We start from the raw sequence: 22,535 nt of genomic DNA on the forward strand, positions 1-22,535 counted from the left end.
ATAGGCAGTAGTAGGCTACTGAGACTTGTTTGCGTGATGCTGACGCTTGAGTGACACATTAATTATCTTGTTAATATTGAATAACTGCAATGTTATTTTTTCGGGGGTCGCTGCAGTCAGTGACAGACGATCAGGGTGATGTTGTCATGACGACCCGAGACAACTCGCCGGAAAAACATCAAACACAAGCCGACGGGACAGGATCTGGCTCTCTAAAAAGTAGGCTAACAAGCAAAGAAAAGGTATATATCTAACGCAAATCCAACAACATCATTAAGTTGAAAGTTTAAATATCGTCTTGTCTTCCGCAAGAAGCACGCCTAGCGTAGCTGCACATGCTAACGTTACATAACTTCATTTTAGCGTTACAGGTGTGTCAGCTAACGTTAGCTAGCTATCTATTAGCCTATCTGAACAGCACAGCAAAAGTCCTGCAACCAAGTGATGTTCGTCTGTCAGTGACAGTAGGCTTTCTTAACTACATAGCCTACAAACTAAGTTCACATTTTGCCAATATTTTTCCCAGGATGCCTGTCTATATGAGGAAAGCAGGGCCCATAGATATCCCCGAGCCCTCAGATAATGGTCGAGTTGAGGATGATGATGATGATGATGATGGGGAATCCTTCCTGAGAGACCCTGACCAGCTCCAGGACCAGTTGCCCCAGCCGTTCCGAATGATCGACAAGGTCCTGAGCAGACTGATTGACAGTGCCTGGGAAACTATTATGGAGAGAGAAAGTATTAGGATGGAAGAGCAGTCCAAAAAGAAAATCCCTATTGTGGAGCTCTCGGGGGACTTTAAGGTACAATAGCAACGTTTACATAAAAAAAAGCATGGCTCTGAAATCTCTGGTGCATCTAGATTTCAATTTAAACCAATATTAGCATTGCAGGCCTACTATAGTCAGTCACAATTCCCCTGTGACACATAGTCATTAACTTCTAAACAAACCTTTGTGTTTGTGTAAATATAAAACAAATGTACTTGTCACACACAGCTTCCGGTGAGGACAAACTGCTTGGCATGCTCTGGGGACGGCAGATTCATTTTTATGGGTCACTCCCAGGGCTTGTCTGTCTGCAGCGCTTCCTCTCTTGTCGGTGTCTCAGCATGGCTGGACGAGAGAGTGGAAATCACATCTATTCACGTAACCTGTCTGGGGGAAATGGCTTATCTACTTGGTGCTGTGGATGACATGGGTATCACCTTTTAATTAATAATGTGCTGTCTGACTAACTGGTTTACAACCTATCCAAATACCCATAGAGAGATGAACAAATGTCCTGGTTGTGATTCTGTTTATTTGACAGGTGTTGCCAGACTTTTTGCATATCATGCAGACACCATTCACTTAATCAAAGTTATTAATGAAACAGTAAGTCATCTTATAATATACATTTGTCCATGCATAAATGAAAAAAATGCTTTATTTATGCCATGTGTCATCCTATATCAACAGGAAGACATTAATCAGAGAAACATTTGTTTGAAGTTTGAACTGTCCAAAGGTGGAGATTTTGGGGCAACTTCAATCGGCTGTAAGGATCTCACACGTCTTTTCATGTTATGATTGAAAAACCCTTATTTTGGATGCATTTTAAAGCTTTAAAATATACCGCCTATTAGGCAATGGTGCTCACTGGCTTGAGGTCTACCGTTTCCCCAAGGAGTCATGGCTGAAAGAACTGGGGATGATGCCTTCAGCCTCACAAAAACAGGTAGGGCTTAGTCACACATTCTTATTGGTCTATTATAAATGAGACAGAGATTATTTTTATTCTCAAATAGACCTGTGCTGTGTTTTTTCACTGTTCACTTTTGATATCAGTCAAATTGTCTTTTTCTTTCTTTAATTGGTTTGTGATATCTGTGTCTCTGCCTCAGGCACAGCATCCATCTGGAACTGGCGATGTGAAATTGTCTCCGATTGCAATGTTAATAAAAATCAAGCCGCCCATAACTCAATCAGGTAACTTGTCAGTCAGAGCACTCTAATTCAACAGAATCCCAACAGTAAAGCACCCCACAGTCCATTGCAAAAAAAAAGGCATAGTCTGTCCTGGCTGTTTGATCATTGTTCCCGTTGCTCATTTGCCATAATCATCATCATACACGTGTTACATGTGTACAAGATAACAGCACATCTCATTGGGCACACCGTCCTTTCTCAGTGCATAGTGATTTAAAACATCTCTTTTTCAGGGTCCACTTTGAAAAGTCCATTTGAGGTCCTACAGAAGACAGAGCATGGTACTGTGATAGGCTCTGGACAGAACCACCTGATCAGCAGTCACCAGTGGGAAGACCAGGACACTGTCTTCAAGTCTTATTATAGAAAATATCTCATTACCAGCCCCTCCGAAACAAAAGACACAGAGGAAAAAACAAGGTACTGTATATCAGAACTCAAAATGCTGGTGTTTAGTCAATAGTAGAAACTTACAATGTCACAGTATTCTGAACAGTAAAGGATACAATAAAACTAGAGAAATAGAAGGCTATACTTATGTTTAGGGCTACACTTTGGTATGCGAGTTTGCCCCTCTGGACGTTGGCTGTAATACCAGTTACTGAGACTCCTGGAACTGTTCAATTACAAGTTCCCTTGATTAGATTTGTGACCCCCAGGCTCTGTTTGATCATGACTTGTCTGTTTGACTTGATCAGGTCTGTGATCCCCGGGCTCTGTTTGATTATCACTTGTCTATCTCCAGCCATTGCACAAGTCACTTTCTTCTTCCTGGAGGATCATTGCCAGTCCTAGGAGGGATAAAGCCTCAACCAGGTTGGTTATGAGGAATAAGTCAATTGTATTTTGTTAAATATATTCAATATTACATTACAGTCATTTAAATGACGCTTCAGTCAGTGTGGTACACCTGTACTTGCCAGAACTCACAAGTGCATTTTCTTTCTAAAACAAGTGACTAAGAGCACAATCTAGTGATGAAGGCAAAATGAAGAATAGCAAACAAAAAATACAATAGGTGCTTAAGAGGGAGGATCCTGGTAGTACTTCTAGAAGAGGTGAGTTTTGAGCCTGCAGCAAAAGATGGGCAGTGACTCTACTGTCCTGACATCAGTGGGCAGTTTATTCCACCACTGCGGGGCCAGGACAGAGAAGAGTCGTGACCGTGTCGAAACAACCGCTGGGGCCTTGGAGTGACGGGGCAACCAGTAGTTTACCCTAGTAGTGTACCACACATTTACCAACCACTTCTCTGCAGGAGTGCCTGTTGCTGTCTGCGTGTGGTGGACGGGCAGTCATAATCTTCTCCAATACTTGCTATGCAAAGCTCCCAAGGATAAACCAGGTACTGATTATGCTGTCAATTGTCGACACAATGTAAGAATGGACCGTGAGATTTGAATAAGAATCTGACTGGAGTCACTTGTTTTGCGTATACTCTGAGTGTATTTGCTTTTCTCTACCTACAAAGGGAAGTGTTAATGCTCAGTTGACTGATGTTTCTAATTCAGACACAGAGCCCAAGCCAGATGTGTTGTGGCCCAACGCACATGAAATCCTCTGCTCCGCTGTCAACAGTTGCACAAAGCACATCGCACTTGGACTTGCCACTGATTTGGTGACTGTATGGGACAGGCATTCAGGTTAGTGAAATGTCCACAGTACAGGTCTGTTGAACAACATATGCATTCCCATGCATATACATACACATGTCTGTAAGCTGATTTTAATTTATATCTGTACATTTTCCTTTTTTTTTCATTTGACTCGAGAAAATCACTTGAAGTGTGGGACTCATTTACAGTGACGTTGAGTAACCAGTGCATTAAACACAACAAACAAGCAAGAGAATAAAACTAAATAAAGAAAAGGCAAAAATCATACAATAAAACAGGTACTAGAAGAAAACCATCGGGTCGTCAACAGACGGGCCTCCCTATCCTGGTCCTCCATACACCTGGCCATCTCATTGGTGGTCTCCCCTTCCGCATCCATCTTAAGTATGTCCACAAATGTTTTGGACGTCCTTGCGACTTGCATCCACACCATGGAGATGGCTCCTATAACACCAGCTTGCTTGCCGGAAGCTCACGGTGTCTGTAGCAGTGCCCAGCCAGCCTCATTCTCCTTGCTGCTATCTTCCCACTCAGCCTTGTCCTCTCCGTACAGATCTCCAATACTGACATGCGCGTTATGACTTATGTCCAGTGCTGCACGTAGCATTCTGGTGTAGCATCCGTCCAGTGACCTCTGCAGGTAGTGGCTCAGGCCCCAGCACTCACAGCCATACAGGAGAACAGCTTCCACAGTGGCGTCGAAGAAGTGGAGATTGTTTCACAGGGGAGGGTGGATTTCCACACGTTGCTCATGCCATTTAGAGCTCTCCACATGAGCGCCTTCCTCACTTTGAGGTCCTGCTCTGTTGAGTTGACCCAAGAGCCCAGGTATTTGAAGTCCGCAACCTCCTTCAGAGCAGTACCTTCAGCTGTCAGTAGGGGCAGATGTTCCGGGGAGATATAGGTGATGACCTCAGTTTTCTTGACGTTCAGTCCAAGACCCACCTTGGCACATTCCTTTTCCACTCTGGTCAGGAGCTCTTGTGCTTGCCTCACATGGTTAGATATCAGGCTGATGTCGTCGGCGTAGTCCAGGTCTGTTAGGACCACAGCATGATACCTTCTCCACCTCCTACACAGCGCCGCTGTCATGTTCTTCTTCGCCTCCTTGATGATCCTCCTTAGGGCCAAGATCTGAGTAACTGTGGACCTCCCATCTCAAAAGCCATTCTGGTTCTCTCTTAAGTGTAGGTCAATGGCGCTCCGCAGCCTGTTTCATGTGGTTGTACGTCTTTGCAATGATACAGGTCAGACTTATGCAGCGGTAGTTGTCCGGCTTGGAGAGATCCCCGGATTTAGGCACTGGGATGATGTTGGAGAGAGACCATATATCAGGCTTGTTATTTTTCATTAGGGCAAGGTTGCAGATGTCCAAGGCGATGTCATCAAGGTCGCAGTTCTTAAATACCTCTGGGGGAATGCAGTCTGGCCCAGCACTCTGTCCCTGCTTCAGAGTGCATTTCACCCTGGCGAGCTCCACAGAGAAAAGAATTAAAGCAAGTACAATCAGGAGTAAGATGGTCGAAAAGTAAAAGTTTAAAATGACTGAGGGGAACTAATCCAGGAGTCCAATTTAAAAGTGCATTGCAATAAGTTCCAGGTGGCAGGAGCGTAATGAGAAAGGGCTGATTTGCCCTGCTCAGTTCGAGCCCTAGGAACATGTAATGTAAGCCAATCACAGGACCTTGTGCTCTCACCATTATGAGAGCTAGTAGGCTGAACAAGCAAATACGTAATATAAGAAGGAAGTTTGCCAAGAAGGGCCTTGTAGATGAAAATGTACATGTGCTTGTCGCGTCTCTGAGAGAGAGGTCCATCCGACATTAGCATACAGAGTACAGTGATGGGTTCCATAGGGATCACCATCGATAAACCTGCTGTAATGGCAGAGTGGTAAACGGTATCCAGGCTTAAGGATAGAGTCAAGAGGCATGCCTGTACATCACATCACCGACAGTTTCAACAACTCTCTTTCTACAAAACAAATTAGATTTATTTCTATAAAGAATTGATATCTGTACAATGCCTGCACTGCAGTTTGATTGGTGTGGCCTAAACCTAAAATATGCATAATACAAAGGTATAATCTGTGTTGAATATACAGGTGTATATATTATTAAATGATCAAAATATTTGATTTGAAAAGTGACTTTAAAGGAGAATTTCACCCTAGAACTACATTAGGCTCAACAACTGGACACCCACAAAACAAGTTTTTTTTTTGCCAGAACATCAACGGACACCAGTGACCACTCGGTGAGTTTCCTGTCTTTGAAAACAAAGAGTTTATGGTGATTTTGAGTGATTTTATCTATGCACCTATGGGTCCATTGATTGTGTTAGCGGCAACGGGCTATATCTCGAGAGTGCACCGCTTGGCAAAACGATATCGGCCGTTGTATATGATCGTAAATAACCTTATAACATGGCTTATAATGCTAAATTCCGAACCTGTCCTTTAACACAGGTAATGACTCACCTGAGACAGTTTACCTTTATATATGTTGTTTGACATGAGTCTCTTTTAAACCTGATGAAGGTCTAGCACCGAAACGTTGTTCTTTTTTGTATACCAATAAAGAGTTTGCCAGTAAGATCCGTGTTGCGGGATTTTTCTCCACACCTAGATTGTCAACCTTATCCTACGCACATGATTTAAAGTTTTAACAAGGTGTGCAACAGCCCTTTACAGCTTTTTTCACCTGAGTCAGTGTGTAGTAGCCGAGTTATCCAAGGAACACGCAGAGACCAATAAGGCGAGTTGACTGTTTACTTCCACAGGAGTAGAGCACACCAAACAATTGACTGTGGCACCACCAACATGGCTGCTCAGAGAGAGCCCTATGAAACAGGAAGCACCTATATATAGTGTACAGATAAACCCTAGTGTCTCCATCTAGTGGACAGGTAAATACATTACAAGTCAAACCAGCCAGGATATTACACCCTTCCCCCCCTGATAAAGACAGTCTGAAAACAGCATTGAACAGAACCCTGAGAACAAAGTCCAACATATCCTACGGTCTAAAGTAATCTGGCGGTCGGGTCTCCCTGGTAGACCTCCTCAGTGCTGGTGGAGTGGACAAAGTCACAGGGGAGGTCGGCAGGGAAGGCTGGGACACATCTCTGTTGACCCCCAGCTCAGGTAGGCCGTACCCCACTACAGAGGGAACTGGGAGGGGCTCTGTTATGTCCATTTCAGGGACGGCAGACAGACACCGAGCCCGGGGAAGTTCCCTGGGAGTGTCTAGGCATGAGCCCCCTTCCCCGTTGGTAGGTGATGGGGAAACTGGACGATGCCGTACGTGGTCCACATGTCGTCTGACCCGCTGACCACTACCCAGCAGCACTGTGCATGACACCGGACCAGTCACGCACTCTACAGTGCCGGGTATCCAGGTGGGCCCAGAACTGAAGTTCTTGGTGTAGACTGGAGCCCCCTCCTGGAGACTCCTTGCTCTGGCGTGCTGATCGTGCTGTTCCTTCTGCTTCCTCTGTTTGTGTTGCACCCGCGACTGAAGATCTGGGTGCAGAAGATCCAGAGTTGACCGCAGTTTCCTGCCAAGCAGCAGCTCTGCAGGAGATTTGCCGGTGGTGGACTGAGGCGTAATCCTGTAACTGAACAAGGCACATGACAGCTTTGTCTCAACCGACCCCCCTGCACTCTTCTTCAAGAGGGCCTTCAGTGTCTGCACCCCCCTCTCAGCCAGGCCGTTGGAAGCTGGATGCCAGGGGGCGGTGGTGACATGCTGGATACCATTCCGCACCATGAATTCCTGAAAGTCTCTACTAGTAAAGCAAGTCCCGTTGTCAGAGACCAGCATCTCTGGTAATCCAAACCGGCCGAAGCTGTTCCTCAGGCATTCAATGGTGGCCGCTGTAGTTGATGAGTGGAGAGGGTAGGCCTCCATCCACTTGGAGTGAGCATCCATAATGACCAGAAACATGCGTCCCATGAATGGACCTGCATAGTCCACATGTAGCCTCCTCCATGGCTTGTCTGGCCACTCCCAGGGGTGCAAGGGGGCCTGCATCGGCATCTTCCGGTTCACTTGACAGGTGTCACAGCCGTTCACCACCCCCTCAACCTCAGCATCCAGCTGTGGCCACCAGACGTAGCTTCGCGCCAGGCCCTTCATCCGGGTGATTCCTGGGTGAGACTGGTGCAGTTGTTGCAACACCGCTGGACGTCCCTTCAGAGGGATGACCACCCGGGCCCCCCAGAGGACACACCCCCCTTGGATGCTGAGCTCGTTCTGTCTCTGGTAATAGGGAGCAAAACAGGGATTAATAACCCCTTTAGGCCAGCCCCTCTCAACATACTCACGCACCCGGGCCAAAACAGGGTCTCGGCTGGTCCACCTCTCCACTTGTCTGTCCGTAACTAGAGGTGCCTCCAGGTGATCGAGCATCATCACTCTGCCCTCATCTTCCGGGTCCATCACTCCATCATCCTCCTTTCTTGGCAGCGGCAGGCGGCTCAAAGCGTCAGCATTTCCATGATCCTTTCCTGTTTTGTAAACCATCACATAGTCATAGGCCCCCAAGGTCACAGCCCACCTCTGAACTCGGGGTGAAACCATCTGAGGGACCATTTTAGCTTCACTAAACAGGCTGAGGAGAGGCTTATGGTCTGTAACTATGGTAAATCTACGGCCATACACATAGTTGTGAAACTTCTTCACTCCAAACATCACTGCCAGACCCTCCTTATCCAGCTGTGAATAGTTCCTCTCTGCAGCAGTTAATGTGCGGGATACAAACCCAACAGGTCTCTCCGACCCATCAGGCATCCGATGGGACAACACTGCCCCCACTCCATAGGGAGAGGCATCACAAGCCAGTATCGCCTCCTTCTTCGTGTCATAGTGCACCAGGACCTGTGATGACTGTAGAAGAGATTTAGAGTGATCAAAAGCCCCTTGCTGTGCGGCCCCCCAATCCCAGCGAACATCTTTCCTGAGTAGTGAATGGAGAGGATCCAGAAGGGAAGATAGGTTAGGTAGGAATCGATGATAATAATTCAGCAGTCCTAGATAGCCTTTTAGCTCTGACACAGTCTTAGGTGTGGGTGCATCCTTAACAGCAGCCACCTTCTCAGAAACTGGACGGAGCCCATTCCTGTCAATCATGTGCCCCAGATACATCACTTCATCCTTCAGGAAGGTGCACTTCTGCCGCTTAAGGCGTAGGCCATGGTCCTCCAGACGCTGCAGGACCTCCTCCAGGGTTTTCAGATGCTCCGCCTCTGTTGGACCACTCAAAAGAATATCATCCAAAAACACACAACAGTGAGGGATCCCTCGGAGGATCCCCTCCATAATCCTCTGGAAAATAGCAGGACTGGATGAAACACCGAAAGGCAGTCGGTTATAGGTATACAACCCTCGTTGTGTGTTTATAGTAACATATGGCTTTGAGACCTCATCCAAAACCACTTGTAAATAAGCATGGCTCATGTCAAGCTTAGAGAACTTGTCTCCTCCAGATAGCTTAGCAAACAGATCCTCTACTCTTGGAATGGGATATTGCTCTACACTGGAAGCCTGATTGACAGTTACCTTGTAGTCCCCACAGATGCGGACCCCCCCACAGGGCTTGAGTATGGGTACTATGGGGGCAGCCCATTCTGAATGAGTCACTGGCTCAATGATCTTAGCTTCCAGGAGCCTATCCAGCTCAGCCTCCACTAAAGGTTTAACCGCATATGGGACCGACCTGGGTTTGAAGAACTTCGGTTTGGCTTCAGGATCCACATGTATAGCTGCTTTGACGCCCTTCAGAGTCCCCAGCTCATCTTTGAACACCGCTTCATGCTTCATAAGGACCTGCTCCAGCCTGCCGTAGTTCATAGTCTCCACCCGGTGGACGGTGTGCACCTCCATGGCCAATTCCTGGAGCCAACTCCGTCCTAGTAGATTTGGGCCTGAGCCAGCCACTACGATCACAGGCAACACTTTAGAGACAGTCTTGTGGGTCACAGTGACTCGGGCCATGCCTTTAACCCTAAGCTTCTCCCCGGTGTATGTCCTCAGCTTAATCGGGCATCTCTCCAAATTGGGCATAACGGCTAGGTCCCTCAGCGTAACATACTGCTTTTGACTAAGAACCGTAACACTACAGCCTGTGTCAACTTCAAAATGGACCTTGGTGCTGTTGATCATCACAGATTGTTGAATAGGGGGCACTTTGTGATTACGCTGTCCTACCAGGCATAGAGTGTGCATTGCATACATATCCTGCTCTGACTCAGAGTCACAACTCCCCCCCTCCTGTAACAAATGAGCCCTGCGGGACTTCCCCCTAGCTGTCTTCGGCACGTGGGACCCCCGTGGACCTGACTGACTCTGGGCGGGTTTTCCCTTGGACCGACACGCCCGCATGATATGGCCTCTCTTACCACAACCATGACATGTCTCTGTAGCGAACCTGCAGTCAGCCGGGTTGTGGTGCCCCCTGCACCTGAAGCACAGCTGGTCCGGAGATGGCGAGACTGTGGATCTCCGCTCAGACACCTGGTAAACCGCCTCCCCAGGTTTGCTCCGCCCCGCCGCTCCAGCCTCATCTCTCCACAGGGCCTGTATATCCTTAACATCTTTATTAGCCGTTTCCATAGACTGTGAAATTTCCCAGGCCTTCTCAAAGGTTAGATCCCCATGTGACAGAAGCCTCCTCTGAATACTATCATCATTCACCCCACACACCAAACGGTCCCTCAACATCTGTAACAGAGACTCTCCATAATTACAGTCACGTGCAAGCTTCCTAAGTTCAGCCACATATTCAGCAATCGATTCCTCCGGACGTCGAGTTCTTGTATTGAACTTGAACCTTTGCACGATCTCACTAGGTTTGGGGTTGAAATGGGCCCGCAATGTCTCGACTAATTGAGGGTAGGTCTTTTCCCCAGGTGTAGCAGGGCTCACCAAACTCCTCAACAAACTGTATGTAGCTGGGCCACAACAACTGAGCAAAATAGCCTTTGTCTTACCAGCATCAGTGATATCATTAGCCACGAAAAAAAAATCCCAAACCTCACAGTACTCCTCCCAAGTTTGGGACTGGCTGTCAAATGGGCCCACAGTTCCTACTGTGCCCATACTGGCTCCTTTCCTCCTCCACCTTCAGTTGATCCCCGTCGCCAATGTAGTAGCCGAGTTATCCAAGGAACACGCAGAGACCAATAAGGCGAGTTGACTGTTTACTTCCACAGGAGTAGAGCACACCAAACAATTGACTGTGGCACCACCAACATGGCTGCTCAGAGAGAGCCCTATGAAACAGGAAGCACCTATATATAGTGTACAGATAAACCCTAGTGTCTCCATCTAGTGGACAGGTAAATACATTACAAGTCAAACCAGCCAGGATATTACACCGTGCAATCAATTAATTATAAATTTGGATTGGATGGTGTCTGGCTACGGACCAGACCGTGGTCCACCTATTGGAAAACCATGTACTTTCTACATCCACAGAGAGCAGAGCTTGCGATGTTTAGTAGCGCTATATGTCTGTATTTCAACGTTCAGTCCCCCCGTAGTACCAGAATCCACCTCAAAGGGGGCACCTTTTCAATTAATTTTTTCCATTGATAGGTACATTTTGATTTTGACATAAAAAACTATTCAATCATATATATCATGGTTGAACCAATTGCAGCAAAATAGCTAACATTACAGTAATCATCAGTGTAACTGCTTTAGCCACTGACCGCTACCATTAATGTTATGGAAGCTGCTGCTAGTTGTTGTGAGCTCATGAGCTAACTGGCTATCCCGCTCTTATTGTGCAGGATTAGCATTGGAAGCATTGGAACTGATGTGTCCAGGCGACAAGACCTATCTTAATTTATCACACATCATTTCATGTCATTTCAATTCACAGTTATTTCAGTGGCATGACTAGCTTCTGTCCTACCCAAGGCTCCGAACTGGCTCAAGGAGCGGAAACGAAAACCGAAAACGAACTGTATTTTACGAGGAACAGAAACAGGAACGAAAACGAAATGGTCTTTAAAGTCCAGGTTAACCCAGTTCAATTTTTTGTTATGAGCTTCACACACCACAGGAAAACATGTCATTAACCACCCAGCCAAATCTGAGTGATTAAAAATGTCGCTAAGTATATAAAATAAGGCTTCAAAATCGGTTAAAAATCAGCAGCATTCTCTGGTCTGAGACTGTGGGGGCGTGTCTGCTGAAGGCACCGAAGCCACACCCAATTGCGTGGGGAGGGGGTGTGGAGGGAAGAACCTGTCAAATAGTACCGTTCTCTGGTCTGCATAGTCACACTGGCACGCCGTCTCTTTTGTGGTAGGAAGGCACAGCTTTGTGAAAACAGGAGAGAGGAGTTGAAATTACACTTGTCTAATGAATCAAACGCACAGATGCTTCCTCCTAACCTACCTCCTGACAAACACAGGTAAAACTGTAGCTACTCTATACCAACGCGCCAGTGTTACTGCCCTTAGATGCAAAATACAAAAACAGGCAACGAGGAATGTATGAGTCTGTCCCTATTTTCTCCCTGCCACCTCCGGACCCATTCCTATCCCTCCCAGGCGATCCTGTCGTCCCTTGGGATCAATGGAAAAAGTTGTTTAAAATGTACCTTTTAGTCACTGGCTTGAACAGCGCTGATAGCGCGAAGAAGCGTACACTACCGAGTTGATAATCGGGACAGACTCATCCACTCTCGTTGGCAATGTTATGTGTGAGAATAACGAGCACTCGGCTTCAACTTTCCCGCAACATATAATAAATATATAAATAATATAATATCCAACAGAACTGGAATGTTCAGCCAGTAGCCTCCGAGCACCGCTTCACTGGGAGAGGGTGCGTCTTTCTCCAGCTGCAGCTGGTCTACCTGGTCTACCTAACCATCCCCCTCGCTCCCGCCTCCCGGTCTCCCGCTGGAGAAATATACTGTAACCATTACCGGTGAACCCATACGCACATCAGGTGCCACAAATATGGCAGGCAGTTTCTGTATAGTTAACGCTTATAGTCATAATATATCATCCGTAACGTTATTTGGTGGGTGGTCGCCTGGTCGGTGCTGCTAGCTGTTAGCTAGACTAAGGTTATATACACACTCCCATCTGCAACAAGCTACATAGCTAATGTTAGCTATAATTCCTCATAAGATTACATAATTCATCATAGCTGACATTACCACATGCATGGTTTTGAGACATGTTTTGTATATTAACGTAGCAGTGTATTTTCCTATTGCTTACGTTACCTAGCTAACGTTATAACGTTAATAAGCTATAAGCACACAAGGCAGCGCTGTCGGCACCAAAGGTTGATGCGACAGGAGGAGAATGGAGGCCGGGGAGGGAGATGGTTGGCTCCGCCGAATTCACCAGGACCAGTCGTGAGTCCGTGAAACCCAAAAGCCTCATATTATAATTGCAGAAGCTTTCGGGAGTGAAATGTTTGCTGCAGAGGCGGGCGCTAGCGGTGACAGACTCCTCTGTAACACCATGGCTCTTCAAAAATGCTAACCATTTGCTTCTCATTTCAGCTTTACTCGGGAGTGAAAGAAGCAGACCTTATCATCCCATTCCTGCTGGCATCCAGGAAGGATGCATTTTCGTTTAGTTTTATGCATAGGCATTGCTAACTAAGAAAAACTAGCTAATTCTAGACTGTTGGATAAAACTAGCTAATTCTAGACTCAAGATTGAGCAGGAGAACCGAAGATTCAAATCCGTTCTAGCTTTATATAGTGTTAGGGCGGGGATATGCTAAGAACACCGCTCTACGTCATCCGGTACCGTTTTTAAGCCCGCCCAGAAAATCCAGAAATCAAAACTGGTAAAAAACACAAAACTGGTCTAACTTCACAATTCAGTACTACACATGGTTCATCCCATTTTTACATGTTATCAGCAATGCATCACTAACACATAGAATGTGTTTTCAAGCAAATCTCGGATTTTGGTTAACTGGGACTTTAATTGTTCCAGAACAGAAACGTTAATTTTAAATCTTTAAAACCGGTTAATAACGTTATTTTTTCGTTCTTTGTAGTAGGCCTATATAACTTTAAAAAAAATTAAAAAAATATATTTTCCTGTTTGTATCGTTCCCCCGCGGAATACCGCTAACCGATTGGTTCGTGGAGCGCACGTAGCTGTACCCTGACACAGAGCCGACTGACATTAAGTCCTTACTGGCTCTTGGAGAACGGCTTTGCCCTCGTGGGCCGTGACTAGCTTGGCTCGGCTCGCAACAAGTGCGGAACGGTGAACGGAACGTTATGTTTCGTTCTTAACCGGTTCAGGAACGCTATGTTGGCGGCGGAACACAAGAACGGAAACGTTAAATATGCTGGTTCTGCTCGGAGCGAACCGATTGAAAAATAATTTTGTTTTTAAGCCCTGGTCCTACCAGTCCTGAACAGAAACAAGCCAGCCACGCACATAAGCCAGGTTTGACCTGGCCTGTTTATTTCAACATTCATTATATAGGATTTAGACCATACAGGTGCATGCTTGTTAGTCCACTAGATGGAGACATTGAACTTCAACCCAGAGTCAGTGAGAGGTACAGTAGTGGGCTTGTTACCACAAGGGAACATGCATAATGGGTTTGGGACAACATGTTTATTGTGCACTTGATTATATTTTGAAGTTGGAGCTCGAAAGCAGCTTGGAAAAGAGCATTTGTATTCATATGGAAAATTCATGACATAAATAAGATTATGTGCTGTAGGATTTACAGAATGTATTTTGTGGCGGCTGTGGCTCAGGAGTTAGATGGGGTTGTCTTAGGAGGTAGAGCAGGTTGTCCAATGATCGTAGGGTTGGCGGTTCGAATCCCGGCTCCTCCTGTTCACATGTCGAATTGTGTTTGGGCAAGATACTGAACCCCAAATTGCTTCCAGTGACTAGGCCAGCACCTTGCATGGCAGCTGGCCACCATTGGTGTGTGAATGGGTTAATGAGAGGCCATTGTAAAGCGCTTTGGATAAAAGTGCTATAGAAGTGCAGTCCATTTACCATTTACTTCTTCTTTTATCTTTTTTTCCACTATGACGTAGGGCTTCCGCTGCCTGTGGTCTCAGTGTCAGCAGACAGCGCCTTCAGCAGGATGTTGTTTGTGGATTATGAGCCGACTGAGGAAGCCCTCCTCTGCCAGGGTCAGACCCAGAGCACAGTCCACCTCCTGGTCACCTGTCAGAGTGGAGCCTGCCACCTACTCACTAAAGGACCTGGAATGGACTCCCATGCCACACAACTAACCGAAAGGTATATGGGGTTAATGGGGTGCTTGGGTTTACAATTATTGCCTTTGGATTGCATTCAAATGAACTGACAAATGTGTGTCTATAACCATTAGAGCTGCAGATCCAGGGAGTCTGCCCACTATCACCTCATCTGTGCCTTTCCTGCAGGGCTTGGTGAGACAGGATTATGCTGCCGATTTCCACAAAGATACACACATATGTATTCTGACAGCATCACTGATTTACAAAATCGCATTGCATGCTTTATCATGTATTTTCCTATTTTGACAAAGCTCTCAGAAATGGCAATTATTCCATGTGTACCATTATAGTGACATTACTTTTTTGGCTTGCGCAGGCTTTTGTCATGCACAAGAATGGAAAAGTATTCCTCCAAGACATCAAGAGCAAGACCACTGTGTGCACTTTGACCCTCCCTGAAACCCACCAGCTGGCTACTCCCTGGGATCCTGTTTTTGCACTAGACACCGTGCAGCAAACTCTTCTCATACGAGGTACAGTTGAGTTCGTTGAACATCAATCTCACATTATATGACATTTAACACAATACTTATAACATAGATATATCTACTGTAGCCAGGGCTACCAATTATGGGGCTGTATAAATCCTATCCTAAACCAAATAACTATATTTAAACTAACGATTTAACATCTAATTAAATTAAATCTGAACAAACTAAATTTAAAGATGCTAGCCACCGGCGCTAGGCCGTACGCTGTGCCGTTACAACATTTAAATGTGGACAATTGACTAAAATAAGGGGATAACGGGGGAATAAATAATAATAAACTTTAAACACAACAAAAATAAACAGATACAATGATCCTTTACCAAATGGCCTATTGACCATGTAATGGTACCAGGTTTGAGGTACCAGGTATCTAAACTATGTGTGGATGGGAAACTATACTAGGGCCAGGGAGAGGGACTGGTACACTAATAATATTTACTAATCAAATTCTATCTCATGCTGAATTTAATGACTCTAATTATACTAATATCTGAGATTTCATAACATTTACCCTGATGTGAATATGGGCTTGAACACATGAATTACCCTAATCCTTTGTCTGGTCTTTTATGCCCAGGTGACCGACGTCCAAATCACAGTGACCTTTTGGAGAAAGAGAGCTGTCTCTTTGTTTGCTCTTTCCTTGATTTAGCCATTGTTGAGCCCCACAGAAATGCCTTGAGAGAATCTCTAAAGGTGCAAACAGGAGCAAGCTTCTCAAATCTGGAGGAAGCATGCAATATTTATTTCCAGCAAAGGTTTGCATGCTAATTATTTTTTTTTAATTATTTAACTTTTCTCAAAGGAAGTAGCTCAAGTAGTAATTCTACCACTTGCGTATATAGGCCACATCCGAATCATACAGTACAGTATTCGCTGTAGAGTATAACTCAAAAAAAGCCTCTATTCCATTCTCTGGCTAAGATGTTTTGATAATTGATTTGACTTCTATGGACCTTTTATAAAAAATAAATAAAATTGCCAAATCCAAAATACCTGCTGGCACCATCTTGAAATATTAACTTTAACCAGAGCACTTAGAATCCTGTATGAAGACAGTTTTTTGTGTAAGTCGACCATGAGATTTCAGATTCTGAACTCAGTTTGACATTATGGCTGTATTTCAAACCATCTGGCTCATCCCTACACCCTGCAACGTCACTTCCCTTCATAGTGAGCACTGTGAAGGGCATAGGGAGTAGGGTATGAAAACCAGGCCCTGTCCAGCCTGGCTTATGTGCGTGGCTGGCTTGTTTCTGTTCAGGACTGGTAGGACGGAAGCTAGTCATGCCACTGAAATAGCTGTGAATTGAAATTACATTAAATAATGTCTGATAAATTAAGATAGGTCTTGTCGCCTGGACACATCAGTTCCAATGCTAATCCAGCACAATAAGATAGCCAGTTAGCTCATGAGCACAATGGAATGCCAGTTAGCTCATGAGCTCACAACAACTAGCAGCAGCTTCCATAACATTAATTGGGGTTAGAATAAGGGTTGGGTTTGGGACAGGATCTGACCTGAAAGGGTAAAGGTTGGAGTGAAAGGATGAACATGTGGAGGTTTGGGGTATAGTCCCATAAAGTCATGAGCTCTGACCACTACTCTACTTGTGCAGTGGAGGTCAGCGGGTTGATTTTGGTGTCCTTCAGGCTTTACTAACCTCATTGATTTTGGTGTGCTGGGACCATCATTTTCGGGAGTAAGTGACGGAGGGAGGGAGTGATAACCAGACAAACGCTATACTAACTGTGCGGCTGACCAGCCACGCACAATAACACTATTATAAGCTATGGCTAACCATAACCATTGTTACCTCCACCCCAGCGACAGCGCAGGGCAAGAGGTAATGTTTCCGGTGGCGTTTATCCGTCCATACGTATGTCTGTTAGCAGGATCCCCTAACAACCCATTAAATTCTGGAGTGGATCCAAATCACAGGACTGGTCCACGAGCCGTTGGATTGTATTCAGACACAACATATTGGTACTGTTACGGTACATAACCTTGATGGTACTGTCAAGGATCACAGCCGACTGATGCACCATCCCCGCCTGCGATGGAGGGTTATTAGCAGGGCTGGTGTTCCATGTCATCGCTAACCAGCAGCTGCGCCAACTTGGGCTAATGCTAGTTACCTAGCTACATCGTAAATTTGTCACTGAATAACTGAATAATTGCACACAAATACACTACACACACATCACAAAAATGCCTATAGCTAGTTCAATCTTAATTAAACTAAGATATCTGGAAAAAAAATCCCACTGACAGATTTAGCTACTATCTTTTAATCTATGTTGCCAAATTACTATCGCCTCAACGTCCATGATCTTTGTTGATAAATTATTGACCAGACGTCGCAAAGAATTGTGGGAGCAAAGGGAGTAAAAGTGACATCGCTTGTTCACTTCGAAAACGACCGTTACGAAGGGCCATTTGAAGGGAGCAGTTTTGCACCCTTCAGACTGGAAAGCCCTTCAATATGGCGGTGGTGAACGTGGCCCTGATGATGTTCCCTTCGAAGGGTAGAGCCCTACCGTTTGGAATACAGCATATGACATAATTTTGACCACAATAAATCAAAGATGGCCACCATCCAGTAGCGTGAAAACAACTTATGAACAGGAAGGTAACATGTTGCATTTAGGATTTGTTATAATAAAGGATAAGTCCACTATTTTGTTGGCCTATTCTCTATTTTTTAGGGCCTATTGTCGGTCTGTCTTAACCTGACACAAGACTATAATTTCCCTAATCACCTCAGTATTGAGCTAGCTACAGTTGCTATGCAGGCGTACCCCTGGCTACAATGGAAGTCAATGGGACCCAGAGTCTCAGCGCAAATGGAGTATTATTCATGCTCTTGCTCGTGCTGACATGAATGGTGGAATCGCCCTGATGCAACTGAGGAGATTATCCCTTCCTTCAGCGGGCTTTACGCTGGCTTGAATATGGAGCAGAGGAAGAGCGAGGCTTATTTTCATGTCTTACAATCAACCTCCCAACATGTCTGTTGTGAATGACACCATGGACAAGCTGTCTACCATCATCGCCACTAAGTGCATCATCATTGCCTTCTTATTGGTAGATCACCTTGTGTACATCCTCATCACTCTGCTCAAGGCTGAGAACCCAAACGAGTACATTGTGCCCTCTCTTGGTCCCTTCCATTCACAGTGTGTGATGATGAGCACTATCTACAAGGAGTGAGCTAGGAGATGTACAGTACTCGTAATGGGTGGGTTGAAAGCATAGAATTGTCCAAAATGTCTTGGTACTGTAAGTTAAAGCATTAACATTTTGGACCATTTTTGACAATTCTATGCTTCCAACTTTGTGGGAACAGTTTGGGGAAGGCCCTTTTTCTGTTCCAGCATGACTGTACCCCTGTGCACAAAGCAAGGTCCATAAAGGCATGGTTGGGTGAGGTTGATGTGGAAGAACTTGACCCAAACTTGCCCTCACAGAGTCAGAATCAGAATCTTCCTGGTTGACTTACACAAAAAAGTGTCTTCATACATGATTATAAGTGCTCTAGTTCAAGTTACTTTTTCAATATGGCGCCAGCAGGTGTTTTGGATTTGGCCCTCTGGCAAAAAATGCTGGGATTTTGGGGAGGGAACTGGCGACTTTTTTTTGTAAATAGCTTAGCCTGCGTATGGTCACGGAATTTAGTTTCTAGACCCTACTACTGTATACTGATGATTGTCAGTTACATAACATGCAGTAAATGGGGTTTCCAACCATTAAAGGAGTAGGTCAGAATTTTGGATATACTGTAGAGCCTCATAATGTTGATTGATGGAGAACATTTTCAGCTGATTCCATCCTGTCTCTCATTCCGGTATTAGCGGTATGCTAATGCTAGCGCAAGGTAGCTGAAACAGCTAGCATTAAAAAAAAAACTCATGTAAAAAGTCCACAGTGCACCCAAATCAAATATGAGGACAGTCTGTTGGGGGCTCATTTGAGTTTCTATACCATATTTTAGAAGTCGGAACGTTTGTTCGGACCTATGGCTCTCTCTGTAAATAGAAAGCCGAGCGATAAGTAACTAGCTGGCACTTTTGTCATCACAACAACTAGGAACAGAAGAGTAGACTATTCTCTTACTACCAGCATGCCAAGTTGCAATGGCCACGTTCGAAAGGGATGTCTGACTTTGATGATGAGTTTAGTTTATCTGGTGACCCTTACTTGTTTGGAGTGTTTATAAGTGAGTTTTCTTTGAACGCTAGCCATTTCGTTTCGATTGCGTTAGCATTAGCATGCCGCTAACGCCCAAACGACAGACAGCATGGAATCAGCCGAAAATGTTCTCCATCAATCAACAACATTATGGTTAAGTCGTAAATGAAGCTCTACTGTATGTCCAAAATTCTGAACTACCTCTTTAAAGATTGTGAGCTATAACAGTCAGTGAGGGTCAGGGGGACAGTAAATTATGTTCTGTGTACAGTAAATATGTTGCTTCTCTCCCCAGGGTTCTAGCTCAGGATGAAAGAAACAAAGCCATGACTCAGACCTGGAACCAGCTTCAGCAGCACGCTGCTAGTCTTACACTGCCAGCAGAAACACAGCAACACCACCACCACTAGTCACCAAAGGTCCTAGCTAGGGACACTGCTACTACTACAACCAGATACACTGTATTAGCGGTGCTGACATTACTGTATGTTTGTGAGACATTTTATTAATTAATCACAAAGTAATATAAAAAGAGTTCCAAGAGTTTTGTTCTTTTCATACTGTAGCAACGTAGAAACAGCAATATTACATATTACATATTTTGGAGCTGCATTTTCTGGAGATGCTCCACTTTGGTTCAATGTCTGCCTCATCTGTCGACTGACTCACTAGCAACAGATTCAACCCACTGGCTGCAGACCACTGCTGGAAAGCATAAGCACTCTGGATTGAGTACTGAGCCCGTGTGTCAACCTTCAGCCTATGTCTGACCTTGCACTGAAGAGTTTACATAATCAATTTGAAGTATACATTCAAGTGGTGTTCTGTTGAGAAATGAATCCATGGTATTGAAGCATAATCTTTTCTGTGATTCTGGTGTGAAAAAATTATTTGCCAACCAGATTAAAGTGTTGCCCGGTTCAGCCCTCACCAGTACTAGAATAACTAAACTTTTAATCATGACCTCTTGTCAGTCTCTGGAAATCCATTTAATCCAGTGTTTCTAAGATATGCCACCCCTATTGGATGTGAGTGAGAGCATAGTACTGTATGTCTATTTCTCAACACAAATGAAGATAGTTTGGGGCGGCTGTAGCTCAGTTGGTAGAGCGGGTCGTTCAATGATCGAAGGGTCAGTGGTTTGAATCCCAGCTCCGACTGTCCACATGTCGAAGTGTCCTTGAGCAAGACACCTAACCCCAAATTGCTCCCAATGAGCAGGTTAGTACCTTGCATGGCAGCTACTGCCATTGGTGTGTGAATGGGTGAATGAGAGGCCTTTGTAAAGCACTTTGAGTGCCGCAAAGGTGGAAAAGCACTATATAAGTGCCGTCCATTTACATAGTTCATTTTTGGTGACTATTTCTGAAAGTACCATTGCTCTATCTGAACTAGATTATGTATAGCAGTGAGCAGAAAGTTTTTTCTAATAATTGCCACGGCAAAACAAGGAAAAAATCACAGAGAGCACAGACCTCCCCATGAATGTGTTTTGTGGCTCTGTGCTTGCGCACATGTAAATGTTTGGTATTGCTGCATTCATTAGGTCAAGAGCTTTATGCCAGTCGAAACCCAGTGTCTCTGTGACCTTCCCATGTTGAGATATAGCCGTTTCAATTCCCTCATTGACAATGAATGGGGGGACTTTTTTGCTCCCGTGCCAAAAAATGAATGGAGGTGAATGGCCGAAACTCCACAGAGTTTCATGAAAATTAGTTTGGTAGTGTTTGTGTAATCCTGCTAAAATATAAACCAATAAATAAACCAATATACACCAACAAAAACATTACCTCACACCCTGCGCTGTTGCTGGGGCAGAGGTCACAGCAAAGGAAATCCAGTGAATTACATTTGCCTATTAGGGCCTTTCCTCTGAACCGGGGTACCCATTATAGAAACAGAGAGATACATAGCTAGCCCATCCTGGCTGTTTCATTTAGAGACAGAGAGATGACATACTGTAGCTAACTCATCTTGGCTGTTTTCCAACACATGCTCATGTTGGAGCTGAAGGTCACAGACAGACCCAGTGAAACATGATCACGATGAGCTTTAGCATACTGTTAGCATCAGCATCTCTCAGGATTAGCTGGACATGTGTGCATGGTGTTCTCACATACAGATAATGCACTCTTGGAGATTCTCATTTTGGGATGAAATCTGTAATCTGATCATATTATCGGTCGGCCAGTTCTATTTAATTACTCAGTGGTATTTAATTACTTTGAGTGTGTCATCAGTTTATTCACATTAGTGTCATTGACTGCTGACAGGTTTAAGTGGACTAATGGAAGATTAGGCTCATGGGTTCCCAGCTACACATACAGAATTTGTTGCAGATCTATTGTCACACTACAGTAAATTGATCTAAATCCTTTATTCCTTGACAGTGTATTTCATTTATGTAACTGCTACCAAAGAGATTCAAAACATTGTGCCATGTGATGTCATTCAACATCAAATCATTTTTCAGACTTTACTAACCTCATCAGATCACTCTGGTTAGTGATCTGGTACCCCTCATCTAAATGTCTATAAGGCTTTGCAAAGCATGCACCAAAGGCTTCATGTTACTTTAAAACGGGCATACAGTAGGTGTTTTCCATTTCAGAGTTCCAGAGAGTTTCATTTGATAGACAGGTACAATACAATCCAGCTCAGATATTTTGTCGCCAGTAACAACAATAATAATAATATTAATAATTTAAAACAATTCTGTACAGTCGACATACAGTAGCTATGACTGCTACATCATTCATTTCAGTTTCTATCGAAACTTATGCATTCTGTAGGACTACTAAATAAATCAAAAGTGTCATTGCAAATGAACGGGGGTAAAAGTGTTAATTAGATTAGATTTCATGGCATATTCAGAAGAGAGGCAACTCCCCTATCTTTATCTTTGCCATGGTAATAATCTTGTCCCAGTCCAGGTAGCCAGGGAACAGGCCTTCAGCTGGGATTTTGCTGCCACTCATCC

The 22,535-nt window shown here is 44.7% G+C and overlaps 1 protein-coding gene across 1 annotated transcript; it reads left to right on the forward strand.

Moving 5' to 3' along the window:
- Positions 1-527: 527 nt before the first annotated feature.
- Positions 528-18,577, forward strand: wdr93 (WD repeat domain 93; the record flags this gene model as incomplete). The annotated part of the gene is made up of 12 exons (XM_084437440.1): positions 528-806; positions 1,002-1,203; positions 1,315-1,379; positions 1,464-1,542; positions 2,207-2,393; positions 2,719-2,789; positions 3,232-3,318; positions 3,485-3,616; positions 14,645-14,852; positions 14,944-15,004; positions 15,189-15,345; positions 18,456-18,577. The coding sequence occupies 12 exons, from the start codon at positions 528-530 to the stop codon at positions 18,575-18,577; spliced, it is 1,650 nt and encodes a 549-aa protein (XP_084293566.1).
- Positions 18,578-22,535: the final 3,958 nt, after the last annotated feature.

The sequence above is a fragment of the Borostomias antarcticus genome (assembly GCF_949987555.1).
Source record: "Borostomias antarcticus genome assembly, chromosome: 4".
NCBI lineage: Eukaryota > Metazoa > Chordata > Actinopteri > Stomiiformes > Stomiidae > Borostomias > Borostomias antarcticus.